Source organism: Vigna angularis, chromosome 6 (assembly GCF_016808095.1).
Source record: "Vigna angularis cultivar LongXiaoDou No.4 chromosome 6, ASM1680809v1, whole genome shotgun sequence".
Taxonomy (NCBI): domain Eukaryota; kingdom Viridiplantae; phylum Streptophyta; class Magnoliopsida; order Fabales; family Fabaceae; genus Vigna; species Vigna angularis.
Window position 1 is genome coordinate 25404705 of NC_068975.1, and position 23675 is coordinate 25428379.

General features: G+C 33.2%; 4 protein-coding genes across 7 annotated transcripts; all 4 read right to left on the bottom strand.

Moving 5' to 3' along the window:
• Positions 1–2617: 2617 nt before the first annotated feature.
• Positions 2618–6173, bottom strand: LOC108341795 (F-actin-capping protein subunit alpha). The gene is made up of 10 exons (XM_017579447.2): positions 5922–6173; positions 5711–5826; positions 5486–5575; positions 4866–4930; positions 4201–4362; positions 3987–4065; positions 3823–3900; positions 3505–3579; positions 3380–3415; positions 2618–3039 (listed from the first exon to the last, which is right to left on the bottom strand). The coding sequence occupies exons 1-10, from the start codon at positions 6028–6030 to the stop codon at positions 2932–2934; spliced, it is 918 nt and encodes a 305-aa protein (XP_017434936.1). The 5' UTR covers positions 6031–6173; the 3' UTR covers positions 2618–2931.
• An 806-nt stretch (positions 6174–6979) lies between these two features.
• Positions 6980–10482, bottom strand: LOC108341067 (uncharacterized). The gene is made up of 7 exons (XM_017578683.2): positions 10081–10482; positions 9823–9941; positions 9669–9734; positions 9380–9577; positions 9025–9143; positions 8087–8192; positions 6980–7845 (listed from the first exon to the last, which is right to left on the bottom strand). Exons 1-7 carry the CDS (start codon positions 10313–10315, stop codon positions 7291–7293), a joined length of 1398 nt encoding a protein of 465 aa, XP_017434172.1. The 5' UTR covers positions 10316–10482; the 3' UTR covers positions 6980–7290.
• A 2190-nt stretch (positions 10483–12672) lies between these two features.
• LOC108343094 (uncharacterized) lies at positions 12673–16633 on the bottom strand. Of its 2 annotated transcripts, none has more exons than XM_017581156.2 (7): positions 15997–16633; positions 15835–15912; positions 15611–15753; positions 15348–15418; positions 14925–15020; positions 13335–13427; positions 12673–13210 (listed from the first exon to the last, which is right to left on the bottom strand). In XM_017581156.2, the coding sequence occupies exons 1-7, from the start codon at positions 16426–16428 to the stop codon at positions 13128–13130; spliced, it is 996 nt and encodes a 331-aa protein (XP_017436645.1). In that variant the 5' UTR covers positions 16429–16633; the 3' UTR covers positions 12673–13127. The 2 variants fall into 2 exon arrangements, with proteins under 2 accessions (XP_017436645.1, XP_017436644.1); XM_017581155.2 differs by having other exon boundaries at positions 13329–13427.
• Positions 16634–16771: 138 nt separating this feature from the next.
• On the bottom strand, positions 16772–21933 carry LOC108343095 (ATP-dependent Clp protease proteolytic subunit-related protein 3, chloroplastic). 3 transcript variants are annotated; one of them, XR_008249892.1, is made up of 11 exons: positions 21560–21933; positions 21030–21131; positions 20796–20918; positions 20576–20635; positions 20105–20201; positions 19950–20023; positions 18152–18205; positions 17971–18054; positions 17751–17876; positions 17510–17635; positions 16772–17074 (listed from the first exon to the last, which is right to left on the bottom strand). XR_008249892.1 is itself a non-coding variant. In XM_017581157.2 (10 exons), exons 1-9 carry the CDS (start codon positions 21857–21859, stop codon positions 17781–17783), a joined length of 990 nt encoding a protein of 329 aa, XP_017436646.1. In that variant the 5' UTR covers positions 21860–21932; the 3' UTR covers positions 16772–17074; positions 17751–17780. The 3 variants fall into 3 exon arrangements, 2 of the variants coding, with proteins under 2 accessions (XP_017436646.1, XP_017436648.1); XM_017581157.2 differs by lacking the exon at positions 17510–17635 and having other exon boundaries at positions 21560–21932; XM_017581159.2 differs by lacking the exon at positions 16772–17074 and having other exon boundaries at positions 17455–17635.
• Positions 21934–23675: the final 1742 nt, after the last annotated feature.

A 23675-nucleotide genomic window follows, 5' to 3' on the forward strand; every position in this document is an offset into this window, starting at 1 on the left:
TATATATATATATATATATATATATATATATATATATATATATATATTATCATATCATAATATAACATTTAGCATTTCAAACTAAGTAGGAAATAAGATCGATTTAAATTGCATCAATGTATAATAATTTCTAAATGTAATAATATATTTTATAATACTTTACCATATGCTGATATAGAAAATTGTTATTCACTAACATAATTAAATTAAAAGAATGATGAATGTTTAGATTGAAATTGACATTAAAATAACAAAAGAGAATGTTTAATACCTGTTGGTCTTGGTTCAATTTAGTTATTTTTACTGACGACATTTAAAATGCTAAAAGTGTGATATTTACTTTAGTCAATTTTAAATTACCTGTCCAGTTTTGTAATAAGTGGCAACATTAGTCTAATTGAAGTGATAATTTCTCTATTTATGGGTTATTTAATTTAAGTGATTTGGGTTTCGAACATTGAAGCTTGTGTGTTTTGTGGTTTCTTGCAGGTTGAATCTCGAATAAGAGGTGAGACAATCGTTAGGGTTCCTCTGTATTTGAATTTGCAGGTCTATTTATGGTTGTAGATAGCTCGATGATGGTGGCATCACAATTTGGGGGTTTGTCGCCGTGTGATTTCATGGTTGAAGAGGGTGGTTGAATGAGACTGGTGTTGTTCGAAGGTGGAAGGATAACAGTGGTTTGTGATGGTGCTCACAAGATTATTGTGAGCACGATTTGGTTTCTAACAAAGGAGAAAGTCGTGAGATTAATTCGCGAAATTTCACCATATTTTTCAACTCCAATTTTCCTTCCAGTCTAATTGTAATTTCCTTTTACATAATAACTTAAACCTCTTAACATTAACACATCAATTGGACTGATGTTACCACATTGAAAAACTAGACAAGTCATTAAAAATTGGTTAGAGTAAACATTATACTGATAATGTTTTAAACGTGGATAAAAATAACTAAATTAAACTATTTTTATAAAAGAAGTGACAACTCTAAACAACTAAAATATCATATTACCATTTTGAACAAAACTAAAAATAAAAATAGGTATTAAACTTAAAGACAAATACCAAGTCAAAACAATTCATAAATACTTGTTCTCTTTTGTATTTATATTTTTATTCATTCCTATTATAATTTTTTTTATTACAAACAAATTCAAATTGATATTTTTTGCGAAACGACACATGTTAAACTTTTTACGAGAATCTCAATAGTCTAACCAAATAATAACTTTAATAAAATACATCTAATCCACTTAAACTTTAGATTTAATTATTCTTTTGATCTAATTTTCATTAAAAAATCATTCACATTTTTTTATTCTCAATTCTAATGAAAAATTAATACAATTCTAATGAAATTCGTTACTATTATACAATAATATTAAAAAAACAATGTTATGTCTTAATGTATGACTTTTTAAAATTTTTTGTTTGAATTTTTTTTTATACATCAAGATATTATTATGAAATATGACATAGTTTCAATTTAGTTTATATATTTATTTTTTATTTAATATAGTCTCAATTTTTATTAAAATAAAATAATGTTAATTTTATTTTAAATTGGGACCAAAATTTGTATATAAATCTTATATTATTATTTTTATTAAAATGGACATATTAAATATTTTTAAACTAATTTGATCTATATTAATAGATTTTATTTAAATAAATTACATTTAAACAATTCTTTATTAAGACTAAATTAATTTTTTCATCCCAGTCTTTGTTAAAATAAATCAAGTATATAAAAATTATTAAATTTATTAATATCGATAAAAGTTAAAATAAAAAGTTATATATAATTATTAATTAAATAAGTTTAGATAAATAAAAATTTATTTATTACAATTTGTTATAATTGATTTAAATACAATTCTAGAAATATTTAATAAAATTTATAAAAATATTAAGATTTATACAAAAATAAAAATTTATCCCATTTTAAAAAAGAGCAACATTGTTTTTTTCTAACAAATTATGACTAGATTAAATTATTTTATCATATAATACTGTCATGTCATACTAAAATGTCACATGACAGAAATATACATGACACAAGTTTGAAATAACACATAAAAATAATACTTTCAAAAATATGAATAAAAATTTCAAAATGAAACTATCTTTAATTTTGTTTATATAATATCAACAACAACTATTTAATTGCATCAGTTTATCACAAATCTAAACCCCACTAAATTAAGACTACAAAATTTTAAAATCCAACTTAACATTTTCAGACAAAAACTGAAACAAAAAGAATTAAGTAAACCTTCACTTTACCTTAAATGAATCTTCAAATATTCGATTTATATAAAACAATGTTGTATTATTAAATAAGTCTCTTTTCTTAGTTAAAAATCCGATGTTTAAAAGGTTAAATTCAACTTCAAAACATTTATTTTATAATAAAACTTTAAAATACACCTAAAATAATGATAAATGTAGATGACAGTTTAAAAAATTGGCATGGCCTAAATGGGTTTAGTTTCCATTTATATTTTATTTAGTCTCATCTAACAAATGTTATCAACTCATACTGAAAACACATGTATTCACCTTTTTTTTTTTATAATAACAAAAAATAATAAAATTAAAACAACTATAGCGAGTAGTGAACAAACTTCTTGCAATATTTTGAACTGCAATCAGAATCTTCTTAGGTATGATGGACAGAAACAAGGCGAACTCTTCGGCTATACAAATAATGTCAAAAAAGAACTACAATGAACTACAGTACATCAGCGGAAGATACTCACTCAGACAAAGGAGGAAGCTTCATGAAGCAAATGAGTGAATATAAAGAACGTCAACCTAAAGAATGATTGGCTTGATCATATGATATGCAGTGAATATATGAAGAACTTGTCCCACCGAGTTCCAGTAAAAACACAAACTTCTATTAGTTCTGTGTGACTGTGTGTATTTACTTTCCAATGCCAAGTTCTTTTGATATGTCTCTTGTCAAGCTAAATTGCAAAGTATTATTCCATGGAAATAAGGTGCGGGTCACGGGAAGCTTTCGCCGAAGATCCTGCAGATAATATAATGAATAGCCTTCAAATTCAATAGATAATGCTATAGATATACGTATGAAAGGTATCACATATAACTTGCCCTTTTTATTACCTTTTTCACTCATACACCCAGGTAATTCGGATTGATCATATAAATTATATATAATATCAATACCATAAAATACTTTATTCGGTCAGAAAAAGGATAATAAAAAAAACAACTTAAAGATGTTCAGTCTCAGTCAGGACACAATGTTAGATACATGGTTTAATGAGAATAAAAAATCACCAGACTTCACAGAAATACCACATCTGAAGCTTAAATTGAAAAAATGCAGATGACATAACAGGGGTTACCTTGAAAGTCGAATCAGAAAGGTTTAGATATGATGCCTGTCAAGTTATGGTCATTAGAAAACCATGTGCACATTATTAAGATAGAAAGAATGAAAGACCCTAGCCACAACAAACAAATTCAGAACCTCAAGAGAAGCAAAGTACTCCGTTTCATGATGACGAATAATGCTTGTTATGGCAACTGCACATTCTTCGGGGGCCTAAAATAAAATAAAATAATAAAATATCAATAGATAACCTTTAACAGAAACATAATTAGATAAATGTTTCCTTTCTAACAATCCATATCTATCTCAACCTCATTATTGTGTAACATACATTTACTAAAATATTCTTTGGCTTGTAGAATACAAGTACATCTATCGGAAAATAACTATGGAAAGACTTGAGCAGTGCATCCACACCTAATAAAAATAAAATGTCTAATGCTGATTTTTGGTAACCTGAAAAATAATTGTATCTTTGCACTCGTGCTTCGCATCTAACTGCACATTTCCTTCCTCAAAATAATGGGCACCCACCTGAAAAGGGGTTAAAAATAATCAAGTTTTAAGAACCTTGCACCATATCGTTCAAAATTAATGCATAAATATCCATACAATATTACCTCCATTTTACCCTTTAATTCCACTGCTTGTTGATCATACTTGAACTCAATATTCCATACTGAAGACCAACTCCCATTGCTATGAACAAAAGCCAAAGAAAAATCAAAGTATATTGACATTATTAATGTATCAATGTTCTTATTCGGAACTGGTATGGTAGAAAGTATCAATAAAAAAAAATAGTTGGAATTTCAGTCAACTTATTTCACAAACCAGAAATTTTGTGGGCTGTGCCTAGCAGCAGAAATCACCACAGCAAGCTCAAAATTCGAACCTGGGCCCTCTACATCTTTCCCATTTATGCAGTAAACAGAGCAGACACCTTTTGGATAGGCTTCTTCAACATATTTAAGTACTTCAACGTCCAGATTGCATCTGCAGAAAACAAATACCGTGAAATGCAAACAATGTACAAGAACAAAGATATAAAAATGTGATAATCAATTTACTTTATTAAAGGGTTGAACCACTATTTCACGTCCTCAAACATCAACAATATAATTTTTTTTATTTAAAAGAATAAATAGCGGGATATTAACTAGAATCAGTATTGCGTCTACTTGCTAACTAAAATACAGTACACATTCCCAATAAAACAGCTCCAGGGAAACCACAAATCTAAGTGGATTACGAATTAGCACTGAAGAAAATATTTCCAGAGCAATCTACCGTAAACAAGTTTGGGCAGGTAAAAGTCAAGGAATAATATATTACTGAAGCAACAGAGATTAATTTATTTGAAAAGAGAAAAAATTCAATGAGTTTAACATGAATTAGTATGTTCTGCCTCTGAATAGATTTTGAAGCTCGCTCTGGTAAAGGAACATTAGATTATCAAACATGAAAAACTTCAACAGCGAAGAAAATCAGACAATTACCGAAATTCTTCAACATATGCAGATGCAAGTTCTTCGTCTGTGGCAGGTCTCACATCTGTACAAACCTGAGACATTAAGCATACTATCATAAGACAACAAGCACACAGCTTAGAACTACTGCACTTTAACCTACTTATCACAAAAGTCACAGATAATTAAAGCAGCAAAAAAATTCATGATTTGCTTAATCCACACTTTCAAAGCTAAAGCGAATGTTCCAGGAAGCAAGTTTGAAACGCATAGAGTTGAACCTTATAATGCTTCAATGTATACATTGATATACTAAAGCTAAAACGCGTGTTCCAGGAAGCAAGTTTGAAAAGTATAGATTTGAACCTTATAATGCTTCACTGTACACATTGATATACTAAAGTTAAGATCAATGCATGAAGATTCAGATTAAAGTAAATCTAAACATTAACCTGTTCCACTTTGATTACTACTAAAGCTGAGCTAAAGCTGAACTAAAGAAATTAAAACTAGTGAGCATAAGAAATGTCTAGTCTTCACATTCCCTTCCTTAAAAAAGAAACCAAAAGATAAACGAAGCACGGATATTAAAACACAAAAATAGCTCCTGAAATAGTATGTAAGAAACTATGGTTACTTGTGGTACTTACTTGTTTAACATGGTCAACAATTGCTACTTGAGCAGTTCTAGGTTCAAGAAACGCATTACCCTCAAGTTCACCAAACGAAGTAACCAGTACCTGCAAGAAATTAGAAAATAAAATCCACTGAACGAACTAAAAACTAAACGAAAATTAACGACGAAACCCTAGGAAAATAAGTTGTTAAGTGAGAGTGAGTGAATGAGTGAGTGAGAGAGAGAGAGAGAGTGTTACGTCTCCGCTACGATTGGCCATTTGAAGGGAAATCAAGTGGGATTTGTTGTAAAAGGGAAAAGCCTCGGAAGCGGCCTCATTGTACAAATCGTCGTTGTTCAGAATGGATTTGACATCTGCAGAAAGGATTGATGAATTAATCGAATTGTGGAAAAATAGATAGATAGAAAGAAAAGGAAAAAAGAAGAAGAAGAAGAAGAAGAAGAAGAACCTTTGGCAACGTATTTGATTTCCCCAGGAGGAGAGTTGAGGAGGAACCATTTGGCGATTTCCACCTTGTGCTTATCGCTGAGCTCCGATTCTTCTTCTTCTTCTGCCATGTCTGGGTTAAGAGGAGAAAACGCGATTTTATTTAAAATGAAATGCGAAATGAAATGAAGATCTCATTGTGTCGTGGTCTCGTCTTTTTCCGAATGATATAGGAGAGAAGAGAAGGGAAGGCTTCTTCGCCAATCAGGCTGATGGGCTCCACAATTCAAAACATTATGGGCCCAACCTCGTCTAATAATCATACTTAATACATCGTTGTGTAATGTGTGGAGCTAGTGTGTGATCTGTAAAGTTTATTGCATAGGCCATAGCTTCCGGTTTCGGCTCAAATCATTTTGCTCCACAATCACGCTCTCTCAACATCATACATTACATTACCACTTCAATAAATTGCTAAAAAAGCTCAAAGTACCTAACAATATTCCTGTTCCCCTATTCGCAGTACTACCATTAACTAGTAGACAAATCAGTTATTCTGATTTATGAAGGAATGAATAGGTTTTAAATAATGTCGGTAATGGTAACTGTTTTTAAAACTTTCATTATTTAATGCACCGATTGAAAACAAAAAAACACTGGATACACTAATTTTACACAAAAATCAGCAACTTCTTCAAAATTCTAAATATTTTCGTCTGTTAATGATAAAACTTCTATCATACAATTAGGCAACATAAAAGCTGCACATGCAATGTTCTTGCTTTAAAGAAGTGAGCTTTCTTTCATAGAACTAAGCTATCTAACAAAAAGTTTGTATTTAATCAGTAAATATAGGAATTAAAATAGAATATTATGATCAAATTTAAAATATCTTCCATCTCAAGTATAGATATATGAATATTTAAGTTAGATCAATTACTTCCATGTTGAGGTGAGAAGTGAAAGCATTATATACTCTTTGATGAAAGTACGATGCATACACGCGAGATATTTGTATGCTCTCTTTTTTAACTGGGAATATACTTTTAGAAAATCAAAATTGCTACTTGCTAAAATGTATTCTCTAAAAATTAATAAACATTAGACAATAACTGTGTATATAACAAATTTTATTTTTGTCCTACTCGGTGCTTCCTTCCTATAGTTTTTCCAAAAGATAGTATGAAAGGGCTTTTACAGTTCTATCTTCAGGACGCCTTGCCACAATGTAATTCCGCCCTCAAACTTATAAACTATACGAATAAGCAAATGCTATTTAAGTTACAAATTCTCAGCAATTTAACTACGTTTAACCGCTTGTCTAACAAAATCTCAATTATTTTAATCGGAAGCCGATTATTTGAATTTACACACTGATATAAACTATGTTTTCAGTGATGGACGTAATTCCATTGCCGTAATAGATTTGCTTCCAAAAACTGCTTCCATGCCTTTAAGGGACCTACCTCTCTACTACAGCCGGCATTGTTCTTCGTTTCATAATTCATAAATATGCCTCTGGCAGCAAATGACACAAGCTCCATCTGATCTGTATAACCACGCATTCTGTATGAGAATCCGGCTCTCCAACTCTGATCGCCATCATTAGATTGTTGAGGCCGAGAAACACTAACAATTGGGAGGGAAACTGTTTCTTGTCTCTGTTTGGAATCATCTTCAGACATGAAGCTATCCATTCCAAATAATTCCCAATCAACCTGCTGCAATATTTCAGATGTTCGTTCAGTGCTGCGTGGGGAGTGATCTTGTAGTTGCATTTCCTGTTCAGCTAAAGTGTCAACCTGGGCCTTCAGTTCCTGCAACCGATCGCCAATTCTAGATGCTATTGCATCATACAGTCGTCTTCTTGGCACATCCAAGCCTTTCTCCGTGTCAAGTTCAAGTATATCATCAAAATTGATCGGATCACCTATGAGCACTGTAACCTAGAAAATCCAACGAAGCCATACTGATCAGAGTATGAAATTTAAACTAAAAAAATAAAAAACAACTAAAATTAATCCCGTCAATAAAAATATATCCCAGGCCATGCAGAATCTAGATTCTGTAATTGAACATCTTCATCCCAAGGAATGAGTGCAGCAGTCTAACTCCATGCAGCAATGAAAACCTCATATATGATGATAAAATATTCAAAGAAATGAATCAAGAATCAAGAATACGTACACTTTTGCCTATTCTGGGAAAGTTAGCACCTATAGGCATGATCTCCTGCATCCCTGTATGTACAAATGGGACAACAAGGGGCGTCCTATCTCCATCCAGGACCAACCTGATGGTAGAAGTTTAAGTCAAGAACATGTTTTACACTAATAAATTAAAAAATAGCAGAAATAAAGAGAACTGAAATTTAGCAGATGAAAGTACAGTATTGACCCCATACACATGAACAAGTTTACTAAAAAGAAAAGAAATAATAGTACAAATATGAAACATAGTCTCCAAATGTAACATAACAAGCTATTTTAGAAATTAATAATTCAATTATTATGGACCATGGCAAATCACTGATGGTAAATTAACATCACATTATGACCACAGCACACATAAATATAAATAAGTATCTTTGAACCTTGACTAAGATATTCTATGAGGCCAGAGACAGATACATGGCCTGAAATCATGAGAACATAACCTAAAAAATCATATTGTATATTAATGATATCAAAACATCAGAGTTTAAAGGATCGTGCATACAATCATTAAATTTTTAAAGAAGAGAACTAGTAAATTTTACATCCTCATCAACACTTCAGAACTATAATTTAGAATATGACACTTAAATAACTTTTAGTTTCCATTCAACTTCATTTGGTCAAAATGTCATTTGAGTAAATAACAATAATTTTTGGCACGTAATGGTAATACAGAACTTCTTTCTCAGAACTTATCTACGTTCCTAATTTCTATTAGAATATAAGGAAAAATAGATTGTGAAAATGATCTTGAGAACCAACTATTTCTTTAATTAATAATTTAAATCGTAATACATTAAACAATCAGAAAATAATATTGCTATGAGACAAATAAAGTGTAAGAAAAAACCGGCCTGCATAACACGAAACAAGCAAAACTTACTGCAAACTACTAAGGAACATTGTTACCTCCCAACACCTCTCTTGGAAGAGCCCATGGTTTTTCCACCATCCCGGGAGCGACTACCTTCTGGGAATATGTGGACCCAGCTACCGTTGTTCAATTTTGAAAGGGCCAAGTCCATTCCCTACAAAGAAGAAAGTAATTGCAATCATCCCTAACTATAGAAGCTTCAGTTCAGAGAGGCAAGGGGGAAGCAAGAGACAGATGAAGGTAAAAACAAAGAACAGTGAGATCTTCACCAGAGTTTAGCTATTATCATAGACTCAAAAACCTCAAATTGGATGACAAAAGTTCATGAGAATCATTGACCAATATTACAAACAATGTAAAAGGCTTTCAGCTTATGTCTTAGATCAATACCTCCTGATAAATCCCATCACCCCGAGAAACTGGCAAGACTTTGACAGATCGAAAAAATGCAGAAGTAACGGGGTTTTTAAAACACCTATCAGTTGCACAAAGCGTCCATCTAAGATTCCTAGCATCCAAAAGAACACTAGGAGGAAGAAGAGAAGCAATGACAAGCGGATCATCCATGGAAGCAACATGATTGCTGACCTGAAAACGAAAGGACAAAAGAAAAGCCTCACCAAATAATTAAACCCAAACAAACATAGATTCCTGTTCCACAGCTAGGAAGAGCTCGTACCGTAAGAAGAGGTTTACCCTGAGGTCTATGCAGCAAGGGGGAGTGCAGTTTTTCTAAACCATACACCTATTCTTCCACACATAAAACAGTTCCATCACAAATCAGAATGCAAGTTATGATAAACCAAACAAGAAATATACGTGGAATATCATACCTGCACACGGTTTAATCCGTTCATAAACACATGACAAACATTTCCAATAACAGGAACGGCAACTGCTTGCATCATACGAACAAGAGTCGAATCCTCTTCCGAACTGAAATCCCTAGTAACTTTAAATACAGAGGCAAAAAAACATCGAGTGAAAAACCTAGCAAATAGCACCTATCGTATATTTAATTTGAATCCCGTCACAATATTGGAGAAAACATATGTACAGATTGATTGTAAAATCGTTAATTAATCAGGCACCTCGTTTGCGATAGAAAGAAGTGGACGAAGGCAACGATTCTCTTCGGAAATCACGAAATCTGGTAAGCCAACGTTGAATAGTGGAGGAGAAGTAGACGTCTGCAGCTGGAATGAAGGTGTGGTGTTGGCGGCGGCGCCAATGGCGGTCGACGGCGACTCGGAAGCGGTCCCTGAGCTGTAACTGCAGGGATCGCGCCTTGCTCTTCCAAACATCACCGCGATCGAGACGGGGCATCGATAAACAAAACGGAAAAGAGAATAAGAGAATAATTAAGTTTCCGAAGAACGGGGGCGTTCAGTTAGTGGCACGGCTGAAGTAACAAATCGTAGTGTAGAAGGAGAAAACGATGGGATGGAGCAATTTCTAACACCGCTTGTTGACTAGGGTATGCACTAAGCTCTCTCGTTCGTTGGAGTAATTTATTTATTTATATTTATGAATTAATTTCTTAATTGGTTGGATAGGGATGACCCACTCCAAGGCATGACAAGTCTAGCTTTTTCATTTGGAAGGGACCCGCACCTGAGATATTTCTTCCAAGTTATAGTACCCCACATTTGTCAGATATAACTTAGAATCTTATGTTTCGGCTTTGATTAATTTTCGGTTTGGCTAAATTAAAAATAAAAATCAAAAGAATTTCTTAATTCGATCTTTCTTTCTTTTCGTTCCATAATTTGTTTTTGTCATAAGGCCCAGTTTGTAATTAAGATATTTAGACATTGTTCTTACCAAAAACGAGATCCTTCTTATGTTAGGTATTTAATAAACAACTTAGGAATTCAAATGTAAGAAATTATTGGTCACTCAAGTTAATAAAAGCACAAAAAAAATAAAAGTAATAGAAAATATATGAAAAAATAGAATAAAAAATACATCATATTTATAAGTAAGTCAATGTGGACCATTAAAATAATTAATTGCTTATATTATTTGTTAACAAGTTATGTCTTGATAATATCACTGATAGACTATATACATTTATAATATCATTAATTTATGTTTTTATAGTATCACTGATTGCCAGATTTATAATATTATTGATTAAAAGATTGTGACCCATTTAATTAATTATTATATTAATATTATTATAATGCGATTTTCATTCAATAAAGAAGATTATTTGTAGGAATATTATTGTAATTTCTATAATTTAAGTAATGAAAAAGATATACATACTTCATTACATTAAATAGTCTCACAGTTTAAAAGTTAAAATCAATAACAAATTAAATATGGTTTCCCCTTTTCATTTTCTGAATGAAATATCTTTTAAAATATAAAATTATGATGAAACTCCAAACTTTAAAACAAATAATACTTTATATTACGATATGACATTGGTATTTGAAAAAACAAAAATTCCCGTCTTCTCAGTTGAGACTTGATCGGATATATCAAATAATCCATTACCTAGGAGTCAAAATTAAGAACAACTGGTCATAAATTTTAAACAAATTTAGAAAAATAAAACAAGACAAATTTCAGCATAAACAAAAATTAACTTAAGTATAAACTAAAAATAAAAGTTATAAAAAAGAAAAAAAAACGTAAATAGTTTATATATAAACTAGTTTTAATTTTTTTAAACTATTTATTCTCTTTTTACTTCTCTTTTCTTCTATAAACGTGTATAAAACAGTACTTAGATATATGCGGCATATAATTCCACAATCTACATTATATGACAACAAAGGTAGGGTGTCTTTTTATCCAACGCATCTTGTTTTCAATCTTATCCTTCAACCTACATTTGTTTCTTCCACTCGGTCTCATCCCATTCTAATATTTGCTGTTCACTTTAGAAAGAAAAAAAATACACTTTGACTGCTACTGTACATTGATAAAAACAATAGCTACATTTATAACAAAATAATTTTATAAATATTATTTTAATCATATTTTAACTTCACTTTTACGTTAATATTCGGTGAAAGATGAAGGAAGCTGAAAAGACGAGTATCGGATAATAAGAGTTCGGAAAGTAGAGGAAAGTTTTCCAGATTACATTTGGCTATGTAGATGACATCGAATTGGATCGAGCACGGATAGTGTCTACCCGTAACACGATCCGACAAAAAAAATCCACTTACTACCCAATCTGTTACCCGCACGGATATCCACTTAAAAAGCATCCGTGAGTGTTTTAAAACCCGCGAATACCCGCAAATATTTAAAAAATATATATTTTAATAAATTATTAAAATAAAATTTAAATAGAATTACAAAAAATATATTATAAATTAAATTAAATATAAATTTTAATTCAATTTTAATTCAATTTTAATTAAATTTAATCTTGTAAAATATAAATTAATGTTAATTTTAATTAAATTTAACTTAATAAAATATAAATTAAATTTTTATTTTTATTTTTTGCGGGTAGCGGGTATCCGCGAGTAAGGATAGTATAATACCGCACCCGACCCATTTATAAATAGGTATTAAAATATCCGCTACCCACAGGTTGCGGGTAGTAAATATCTGCGGATATCAACTATCCGTCGCGGATTTTATCCGCGTAAATCTGTGGGCGCGGATTTTTTTACGATCCCTAAACGTCTTTCTTTCATATAAATTGCACATCAAAATTTCTTGCTAAAAGTGGAAACCCAATTTCAAATATAATCAATTGTTTTTCACTGTAGTTATGTACATTTTTCCTTTTGACTCCTACTCTTAAAAACAATAAACTTGGTCTGACAAAAAAATATCATTCATGATTGCTGAGTGACTATGCAAAATCAATTAGGAAGTGCAAGAGCTCAAGTCAACGTTCATGGCACTAATCATGATACGGAATTTGGGTTATAATGGCATAGAATTGTTTAATATTATTAGATAGCCCACAAAAATTACACGAGCATATACATTACCTGACATAGCTATCAGGTGACCTATCATTTTGGAAGAAATATGTTATGCAATATCTTCACTGCAAATGAAACACATTATTCGCTTTAAGCTTCGGCAATCTTCATTTATACAAGCTGGTTTGTCGTTGGGATGAGACAGTACGTCATAGTTATGAATCTCGATCACAACATCAACATATGAATATTTGATAATTTCTGGTTTCAGATCCAACATTCAAGTAGTTCACATCAACGGCAACATGCCCAAGATCATCTACAGGGGGTAGGGAAGGTGAAAAAACACAAAAAAAGTCAACTTTTCTGAGAAAATTTCAAGAAAAATATCATGTTTTAGGCTTCACAAAACAACAGCTCAGAAAAGAAACAGAAACCTGAACCTTCATATATAGTCCTTGCAAATTTTACATAATCAGGTATTAGATCTCTGTATATGACTCCTTCAGGACTAGCATCCAGCACTACCAGAACACCTGTGCAATTGATATTATTAAGCCAATGATTAATTATCAACGCCTAGAAAAGTTTATCAATGGTAAAAATGGATCAGAATGAGTGAAGAAGCTGCATTATTAATTATAAATGAACTTCATTAATCCAGATCGAGCCCAAATGTGGTGCAACTCTAAGAATGGGAAGAGGTTACAAAAAGGACCCAGTCTCTCCCAATTCAAATTTTGATCTCCAAGACGCCGCAATCTAGTTTCCCTAATTTTTCTTACACAACTCATCTCTTAATAATTACAGCCTCGCCTAGTGTTCCTTGGCTTATTTCACTTCCTTTATAAGCTAGTTATTGAAGGTATGTTAGTTGTTCTAGTTTGTATTGAAAAATATACCAAAGAAAAAAGAAAAAAGAAAAAAGAGACAAACAGGTAGATAGTCGGTCGACATGTTTCTTTGTTAGTACAATAGGAAAAAAAGAACAGTCTTAGTCAAAAACTTTTATTTCATTAGTTTTATTTGAATTCGTTTAATAATTAAGGTAAAAGAGTATGCGTTTAGCATTTAAAATGGTCATGTATGTATATTAAAGGAAAAATTAAAGTTAACATGCAATTAACTTGAAAGAGCTAGTAAGGATTTTAAATTTACAAAACGATAAGTAGAAAGCTCCCTTCAAGGTTAATTGCTTATTAACATTAGTTTTTTCTTTATTAAAGACACAACAATTACTAAATATCATGTGAAAGTAAGAAAATAATTAGATATAAAACTACACCAGAAATGAACACAGAGCCGGTCCATCATCAAATAACCCGAGCTCTTCCAAAGAGTCAATCCACAAATCCAAAACAAAGAAGTATGACACTGGCGCCACAATTTTCAAGACATCAGCACAATGGTTTTGCTACATATAAAATTGACAACTGTGACAGGTCATTTCAAGAAAAAGAGTGCAACCGTCATGTATCACCGGTGCAAGAAATTTGAAAGTAATGCACACATTTTCTAATACGCACAGGTTTTTGTCCGAGAGATGGTCAGATACAATTGATTTCTAATATGTCCTACACCAAAAACATGGGTTGTATTTGAATAGAACTGTTAACCATGGAAAGTTAAGGGGCACGCAATCTCATTTGAATAATGCAGTAAGAATTGAGAGGACTTTCTGCAAGTAACCATAAGGACTATGCATTATTGTAATACCGTAATACAAATGCTACAAAGTCTACATAAACCAATTACTGGATGAATTTAAAACAGGAAAATATCCATCCCAAATTATCAAAAGCCAAAAGGAAGAGATCAATTTTAAAGCATTGTTTACCACCATGCTTCAGGATCTAAAGAATCGCTTTAAGGATTATTATTAAAGTTCCAAAATTACAATAATCCAATTTTTTTATTGAACTTGCCGTGTTACACATTTATTATCATAAAAACGTAGTGTGAAACTTGAGGGTATGTGCCATATGAAAAAGCATTTAAACTTTGTACAGATATAATAATTTCAGTGAAGATACCCGGTGCCACCCAAGATTCATCAGAATCACCAGGATTTGGAGCCAGCCAGAGAATATTTCTCAGATTCATTGAATCTCCATATGTCACATTGGACCCTGAAAGAAGAACAAATGATTAAAAAATTGAAATAAACATATTCCTAAAAGCTGAGCATCAAAGGAAAAACAACCAAAGATAGATAGACAAATGCACACACACATATAAGCATATATTTATATACACACACACCAACCCTTCACTACGAGGTCTTAAAATTAGGAACATCAAGTCATCAAGGTTCTCCCCTTTCTCTTCATCTCATATGTCTTTACCACCCACACCTCACAAAAAAATGAAGAATCTCACAAGACTCAGACAATATAATACCACAGTATTTCCAGTTGAACCATACATAACATTTGCGGATGAATGATAGAATGTACCTCTCTGACAAAAACCCATGTTGTACGGAAACACTTGCTTATCATATGATGGGTATTCCTTTGCATGGAATCTGCCAAATATAAAATTGTAGCATTCATAACTGTAACAAACTTAAAAATTCTTAAAATGTGAATTAAGTGTAATCTATATAATACAGATAACAGTGGAACCAAATCCCACTTCAGAACAAGAAACAAACAAGGCAAAAGTGGACATACACAGAAAAAGCATCAGAATCACTATTGTTAATAAGTGAACATACAAGATACCAAGTCTTCCAGTGTCTTTCGCAAGAAAAAGGTGACCATGGAACAGATCAAACCGGTTCAAGGTAACATCCAACCCAACAGAAGGACCTCGATCAGCAATGAGTTCAAACAAAAACTGCAGATACAGGTTCAGTTCCTGCAATATTTGAGAGAGAAATGCACGTTAAGTACTCTACCTATCAAAGTGAGAGCCATTTCTATCTATTGTTGAACTAACCTCACAAATGAAACGTCTGCCATAGGGAGTTCTAGTGAGCTCACACCGTTCTTCTTTTGATCCTTCACAATCAGGTACCTGTGATATCACAATTCAGAACACCACGCGTTCAGATAACAGTGAAGGCATTGCTATCCGAAGAGAAAAGCGAAAGTAACTGACCGGGATAATGGTTGGGTCGAGAAGGCGATGAACAGCGCCGGGGTCGCCGCCAGAATCGACAGCGAGACGCGCAAGCTCCAAAACGGCCTCCGGCGGCCACCAAATAAGCTCGTTCTGCTGTCTCCAACTTGGGCCGGTGTGCTTGGACCGGACGAATCCCAACTTTCGATGAGGAGGCTGCTCCACTGGAGAGAAAGGAACGAGAAATTTGAAGCATGAGTTGAGCTCACGTGCTACCACGGGATTCACACCTGAGGAATGGTGTTTGGAACCCAATAGAGACAACAAATCAGAAGGAGTCGCTTTGGAAGTGGAAGAAGACGAGGGAGCGTAACGCTTCGAAGAAACAGGTAACGGTGGCAAGGATGATGACGACGTCAGAGAAAATGAGAGGAATAGCGCGAATCGGAATTTTATCGAAGGATAACTCATTGCAATTGTAACTCACAAATAATACAGTTTTGGAGTTAAATTTAACGTCGGGAAGGAGCTATTGTTTGTTGCATTGCATCATTGTACTTGTGCTTGGTCATAAAGCAAATTTATTTGGTGTGTGCATTAATTACGATCTAAATAATGAAATGTCAGTACAACTACTTGTAGGCCAAAAAATCTAATACTTAAAATTAGGTCATTTTAAACGAGTTTGTAACTTGCAAAATGCATAATTTTTTGAATCAGTTTAATGATTTCAAACATACAAAACGAACTGAATAATAGAAAGGGTAGGTAATTTGTAAAGATTCATCTGGCTTGAACGATATAGAAACAAAAATATAACAAATTTGCATGTCCTTCATTGATAGTATAATGATAAACGTCAGAGTCCCTATATAAATAATCGGGCGACAATCAATGACTACACAATGACCAGAACCAAAACATTGTATATGACCACATGGATGAACATCGCTGTTTCTTTTTCTATGTTTTTCCCTAACATTCTTAGTAAAATGTCCATCAACTTTCTTCCTTCTGGCACTTCGGCTCATAACCTACAGGTCAGTTTTCTGTCAATAGCTGTGGCACATTTCTGGACTCGTAGACAGTGAAAACAAATCCTACTGAAACTTGTGACCTGAAAAAGACCATCGTCATAAAAATTCTGATCACAACACAAAAATATGTGAAACTTTGCTCTTGATATTTTTAAAAAATTAGTAAGCCACAGCAAACTAAATCAGATAGACATTCATCATGCCGACAAGAATATCAAGTCGTCGCTTGATGTTTAAGGAAAAAAGTTTAGAACCCTTATACACATCAGATTATTGCCAGGCCATTTATAGTAGTATTCCAAAGAAACTTTCAAGTACGCTATGAAGTAACTAGTTCCATTTGAATTAAAGGCAACTTAATTTTTTCCCCATCCCTCTTTCTTTTTTCTTCTTTGCTTTATGAGCGCAATTTAAACAAAGATACCCAAACATTATTCATTAAACTGCTTCAGAAACAAACTTTATGCAAAATCAATATGTTTTGAACTAGTTCAAATTTATTTGGACTTATTTACATCTTTGTTTAAACAATTCAGAGCTCGTTTTCTACTTTCCCTAACACCACCATATATGCTGCATTCTCACAGAGCAGATTAGGAGCTTCACTTGGTTCGCACTGCCAGAACTGAAGCAGTAAACGCCTTTGTATCCCCCACGGCCACCCCAAAAAACGAGGAAAGCATTGTCACAAAAAACCAAATAGAGATTCCACATTTTACAGTGACCAAATGAGTGAGGAAAATATGATTCACTTACATTGACAAGTATGTATCCACAAAAGAGGAACTAGAATTCATCTACAACTTTAATACCAGCACCCTTGTCCCACTCCTCTGGAGGAGCAACGTCAGCCATAATCTTTTCCTGGCCACGCCAAAGAACCTGGGAACAGTGTTCCAGCATTGGCTTGGTCAGGAATGCATGTTCAAGAGAATAGACTAGACAACCCATTCACATTATATAAATAAGTACTTACTCTGTCAATGACACCAAATTCCTTAGCCTTTATTGCATCCATATAATATGGCCTCCTCATCACTTTAGCAACTGTTTCCTCTGACTGGTAATTTAGAAAAGACGCAAAGAACAGAAATATAAGATTTGACCTCATCTTTCCTAAATAAATATGACATCTAGTACCTGTGCATGATACTCACATTTCCCGTGTGTTTAGCCAGTAGTTTAATCAGATTGTCTCTGTTAGTTATCACCTGCAATTGTATAGGGTTAAAAAGTAAGTAAATAAGAGTAGAAAAAAAGGAGGGCAAATTAAGATGTTTTGATTCACATTTATATAGATGAAGAATTGCTCTTGTTTCAATTCAAATATGTTGAGAAAACATCATTAAGATCAATTGTCTTATTCACAATTTTGTTCTTAAAAAGCACTTCAGAAGGTTAAGGTAGGAATGTGTATTTAAATTGTCCTTAGTCTTGACTCCTAAGAGATGTAGGACTATTGGGTGTACCAGAGTAGCCCCTTATTAGTCTAAGGGGAACAAGGGTTCCTTTTTGGAACCATTTTTCCATTCTTCCCAATAATGTCTTTGGAACCTCATTTTTATCCCTACACACAATGCCAATGTTATGATCTTAAGCCTGTTGAGATAACATCGCCATCTAAGATATTGTCCGTTTTGGAGCTCGAAACTCAGTCATAGTTTTGTTTTTAAAAGGTGCCTTGGAAGGTTAGAAGAGGAAGGTGTATTTAAATTGTCATTGGCCTCAACTCCTAAGAGCATGTAATTATAGGGCATACCGAAACAAGTCCCCCTAGTTAGGTCTAAGGAGTAGGAGGGTTAGTCTTTGGAACCTCATCCATCCTCACATCGTTAGGGTCAATCATCACATCTGAGGTATTGTTCACTTTGAAGCTCATAACTTCATCCCCATATAAAACTCCCATGATAGTTTTGAAGTCCTAAAGAATAAGTGTTTTATGCTCGTCAGTTGATGAGGTTTGGGTTTCAGAGACCCCAGTTGATGAGGTTTGGGTTTCGAAGACCCAGATGATGGGCTTTGCGATGTCATTCACTTATAATGATGTACTCAACCCTCCTTGACTAGTTGAGCTAGTTGAGTAGTTACGGCGTAACATTTCTCCATGTCATGCCCATGGGCTTGGTGAAACTCACACCAAACATCATGGCTAGGGCTTAAGATTCAAAGGGTTCATCTTGGAAATAGAAGTCTACTAGCCACCTTATCATCTGTGAGGATCTCCTTGTGGGAGACCGCTAGGGTTGGGTAGGTGATGTCAACAAGAGGTTTTTGGGTGATGTAGGATACATATCGCCTATTCGCCCTTTCTTCTACTTGAATGAATTGTCCTTTGGCTTCCATTCATTACGATCTTCTCTATGGTGGCGTCTTTCCTCGGTTGTGTTTTTGTTGCATTAGTTCTTCAACTTGAATGTGAGAGGAGGCCTTATTTCAAACATAGGCCATTGACTCAACTTTATTACAAACCAGAATTCACTGAATAAGCTGGCCCTAAAGCCCTTGTTGAAGGCGTCAACAAACATCTCCTTGTTTGGTTGATGGATGTGTACACTAATGTCACAAAAAGTTGGTTGAGATAACCTTTTAGAGACTTGCTTTCCTACTACTTGATATCAAAGAGATTGGTCATCTTAGGGGGTTTGATTTTGTTAGCTGTGAATCGTTGGACTAACATGTGAGAAAACCAAGGAAAAGAGCTGATAGTCCCATCGAGAATTCCACTAAACCATTGTAAAGCAGTTCCAAAGAAGGTCGCTAGTCACATTTTGCACTGTACAACATGTAATCTGCCTGAGATTAACATATGGGTTTAAAATGCTTCCAGGTGATTTTCAGGATCTCTTGACCCTAAAAGAGGAGTGAGCTTTCGTACCATGTAATGTGAGGAACAAAGCTTTTTGTCATTTGTTATGATAAAAACTACAGTATAGAAAAAACAATGCGTAGACTAACCTCCTTTGCACGAATAAGAACATCACTTGCAGGCATCAACCCAGAGGATGGGATACGAGGTTGCTGAATCATAGCTGAAACAGATATCAATAGATAACTATTACATCTATAAGGAATTAAGGGAACGAAGCTACAAAGTTAAATCCCAACTTTACCTTTAGCATGTGGCATCATAAAGCGTTTACCCGGAGTGCCTGCTGAAAGTAGCAAACAGGCTTGACCTATACAAGCTCCAACACCCACTGTGTGTATCTGCTCCGGATGCCAAAGCCAAATACACGACAAAAGATATATTCAAAATCTTAGTGAAAAGAAAAAAAAACACAGCTCAACAAGGTAAATAATAATTCGTAATGCTTAGAAGAAAGGTTATTACCCTGCTGTCCATCATAATTGTTTCAAAATAAGTTACTCTGATTAAGTCATAAATATTAATTCCAGGTCACATGCCAATAAAACATAAACTGCAGTATAGAAGGAACTGTCACCATAATGATATCATCATTATTCAAATTTTCCCGAAAACTGAGGCAACCAACAATCTTATTGCGTCATTACTACAAAGTACCATCACTAATAGAACTCAACAAGGCATACCAGTAGATAATCAATAAAAGCAAACAAACCTCGTTCTTTAACTGCCTCATTGCATCATAAATGGCAAAACCTTCTGTCTCCATGCCTACCTGAACGCAAGAACTCAAAATGTTCAAGGATAAAAATAAGGAGAAAGGCAGACAGTCAGCTTTACAGATTATCTTAAACCACGGATATCAAAAGCACATCTAAAAAGAGTCCATGATACATCAAACGTTTCATATAAACAGCAAGGCAGAAGCCAATTACCGTTTCACCATCATCTCGAGTAGTCCCAGTGGAATTTATGTACATATAGATTGGCTCTTTAGGATCCATAAACTGCAAGTACATCAATTCCGCAATAACTAGTTCTGTGACAGCCGGAACCAACTGAAACACAGAAAGAGTCATGGCACGTTGTACAAATTAAAAGTATTAACTAAGGGCCACAAGCAGAACTGGCACCAAATGCAAGAGCACATAAATCAACCGAACACTTACAGGCATCCCAATGTAAATAATTCTACCATTGAGAAGCAATGAAGGCAGGTCCGGCGGCGGTTTTGTGGGCCGATGTTCATTGTATGAAACAGACCTTTCAACCTAATTCAAACCACACAATCGTTCAAGTTACACCAACAGATAAGCAAACATTATCATCCTATGCATAAACTAATTGCAAAGAGTATTTACAGAAATTCTCCCGTATTAGCTTCCGTAGGAGATGATTTTTAACTAGTGCATAAGCTCAAATTTATTTCATTTTTCCTTCTTATTTCCTTCTCGTATTATATTTATCTATCTAAAAGTTTATCCAAACAGAAATTCTCCAGCACTTACCAGAAAAATAAAACAGAGCATCCAATCTCTTTAACCGTAATTCTAATCAATCAATGAAGCTGGGACACTAAATTTTAACTTCAAATTGTTTCGAGAATTAGTAAGTAGCACGTTGTGTAACCAGAAAACCTAACCAAACCAAGTATTGACACAGCAGTGAAAAAAAAAAGTGAAAATGAAAATATAATTACTTGAGCGGGAGTAGCCATGAGTTTGGGGGTATCGAAGATGTCGAGAAAAGGAGGGGCGTCGGAGTTACGGGGAGGGTTGAGGAGCGTTTCCGGGGCAGAGGCGGCGACGGAGGCGAGCTTGGAGAGAAATGGGTCTTTAGGGTTGTGAGGAGGCATTGGAATTTTGGCGCTGTTAGTGGCGGCGTTAACTGAACAACGAGTTCTTTGATTTCTGCATCTCCTTGTCGTAGCTGTGGAAGACTGTGAGAAAGTGAGCATGGGAACTCGCAAATACGCAGCCATCATGGTTCCACCTATCATACTGTGCAATACTTCAACTGGGTTTCAGCCACAAATGGATTAGCACACACAGTGAACCGGCTAGCGTGAGATGTAATATACAATTTTTGTTTCTTTTGGTAGAGGATTTGATATATTTAGGTTTTGTTACAAATAATCTAATCAGTTTAAATTTGTTAATTTTGTTTTAAATTAGCTAGTAGTTAAAGTTTGTTTTTTTTTAAGAGTTTAATATTATATTATAAATTAATATTATTTCTAGCTAAGAAAAATTATTTTAAGATAGACTTTAATTTGTTGTTTTAAGATAGATTTTCACAGTAGATTTTTATGTTTTTTTCATAATTCAATCACACAAAATTTTAAGGTTTGCATCTAATTAAATTGGTTTTACCTAATGATATGCGACTTTCAACATTTTTTATTTTTAGATAAAAAATATATATTTTCAAAAAATGACATTAATTTTGTCTTCTTATCTAATTTTAGGTATGTAAAACATACAGCGAAATTATGAAGGTGTTTTTGTAAGATAGGTCGATCTATCTGCAAAATTCTTTATTATGAAAGTAGGTGAAAACCGATTAATTTGTTTAGAATATAAGTGAAAAATGTTCTAGTCTTCTAAAATCACATGTAAATCTTATAAATGGAGTGTTTCAATAAAGTTTAAACTTTTTACACTGTAGTGGTAGATGTTATTTGTATGAATTAAACGGTACACACGTTATTGAACACTTAAGAATTTTTATAAAACGATTTAGAAAAATGGATAAACAAATAACAAAGGAAGAATATATGTTTTTATATAGCTTCAAGTGATTTTTGTTTAATTTTTCTTTAAGCAATTTTAAAGGGTTTTACTTATATTTGAAAAGATTATAACAAGTTTAATCACTTCTGGTTTAGATGGAGTATAACTACTTCCAGTTTACATTAAGTATAACCACTTCTAGTATCAAATAATCTAACTGACTATATTGTTTAACTCCCATTAAATAAACAAACAAGTGTTTTAAATAACTTCTTATTATACAAAAACAATAAAGTGTTGTTTATGAAAACAAGTGCAGATGAGAACTTCCTTAGAAAGTGTATTTGAGCAATACAAAATTTATTTGAAAAACTTATGTTTTGGTAACATTTGTCTAAGGGTCGGTCGTCCTTCCTTGTTATGTTCCGATCGACAAACTCTTCAAGTAATCCTTCTCGATTGGTGGTTGACCTATAGAAGACACTCTGACGCTCAAGTCAGATATGTTTCATAAAGAGGTCTATATTTTATTAGGATAGAAGAAGATGATTGTACCTGGACATCAGTTGTCTACTTATAAGGCTTGTGACAGCCACGTCCATTGATTAATCATTAGTGCAATATATTTTAGGTAATCAAACCCAATAATTAATCATTAATGCAATATATTTGTAGAGCGTAAGGCAATCTGACATATTAGTACCTGCTTAATGACAATCAATTCTGATCGGTATACTTTATATAGTAGAACTTATAACAAAGATTTCCCTTTTTCAAAGAGCTTAGACGATACAAATAAAAGATAGTTTTGATAGCGGAGTATGTTCAATTATGATTCTTCTTTTATTCTCTTCATGCGGTCTTCTTTATATAAACATATTTGAAAAAGATCCATTACTTATAGGCATTGACTTTGACATATGTGTATAACATTTTCTAATAAGACATATGATATGTTGTTTTTGCAGAGACAATTGTGTTACTTGTACGGATTGAGCAGACAAAAAGGCACGAGGAAACATTCCAAAAATGTCTTCTTATTGCTTAACATTATTCTGAACTAATGCATAACTTTAGAATAAA

Bases quoted from the DNA above. Each gene is read 5' to 3' on its own strand.
- LOC108343095 (XM_017581157.2), bottom strand. From the start codon at position 21,859: ATGATAGGTGGAACCATGATGGCTGCGTATTTGCGAGTTCCCATGCTC. The intron at 20,636-20,795 runs GTAATTGGCTTC...TCTTGCGTTCAG, and splicing joins CTCGAGATGATGGTGAAACG to GTAGGCATGGAGACAGAAGG. The intron at 20,202-20,575 runs GTTTGTTTGCTT...CATCCGGAGCAG, and splicing joins TGAGGCAGTTAAAGAACGAG to ATACACACAGTGGGTGTTGG.
- LOC108343094 (XM_017581155.2), bottom strand. From the start codon at position 16,428: ATGAGTTATCCTTCGATAAAATTCCGATTCGCGCTATTCCTCTCATTT. The intron at 15,754-15,834 runs GTTAGTTCAACA...CAAATATTGCAG, and splicing joins GCAGACGTTTCATTTGTGAG to GAACTGAACCTGTATCTGCA. The intron at 13,211-13,328 runs GTTTCTGTTTCT...TACCCCCTGTAG, and splicing joins GACTATATATGAAGGTTCAG to ATGATCTTGGGCATGTTGCC.
- LOC108341067 (XM_017578683.2), bottom strand. From the start codon at position 10,315: ATGCCCCGTCTCGATCGCGGTGATGTTTGGAAGAGCAAGGCGCGATCC. The intron at 9,942-10,080 runs GTGCCTGATTAA...CTGTATTTAAAG, and splicing joins TTCTTTCTATCGCAAACGAG to TTACTAGGGATTTCAGTTCG. The intron at 9,735-9,822 runs GTATGATATTCC...GTGGAAGAATAG, and splicing joins ACGGATTAAACCGTGTGCAG to GTGTATGGTTTAGAAAAACT.
- LOC108341795 (XM_017579447.2), bottom strand. From the start codon at position 6,030: ATGGCAGAAGAAGAAGAAGAATCGGAGCTCAGCGATAAGCACAAGGTG. The intron at 4,066-4,200 runs GTTTGTGAAATA...TTTTGTTCATAG, and splicing joins CACAGCCCACAAAATTTCTG to CAATGGGAGTTGGTCTTCAG. The intron at 3,580-3,822 runs GTTACCAAAAAT...ATTTTATTTTAG, and splicing joins AAGATACAATTATTTTTCAG to GCCCCCGAAGAATGTGCAGT.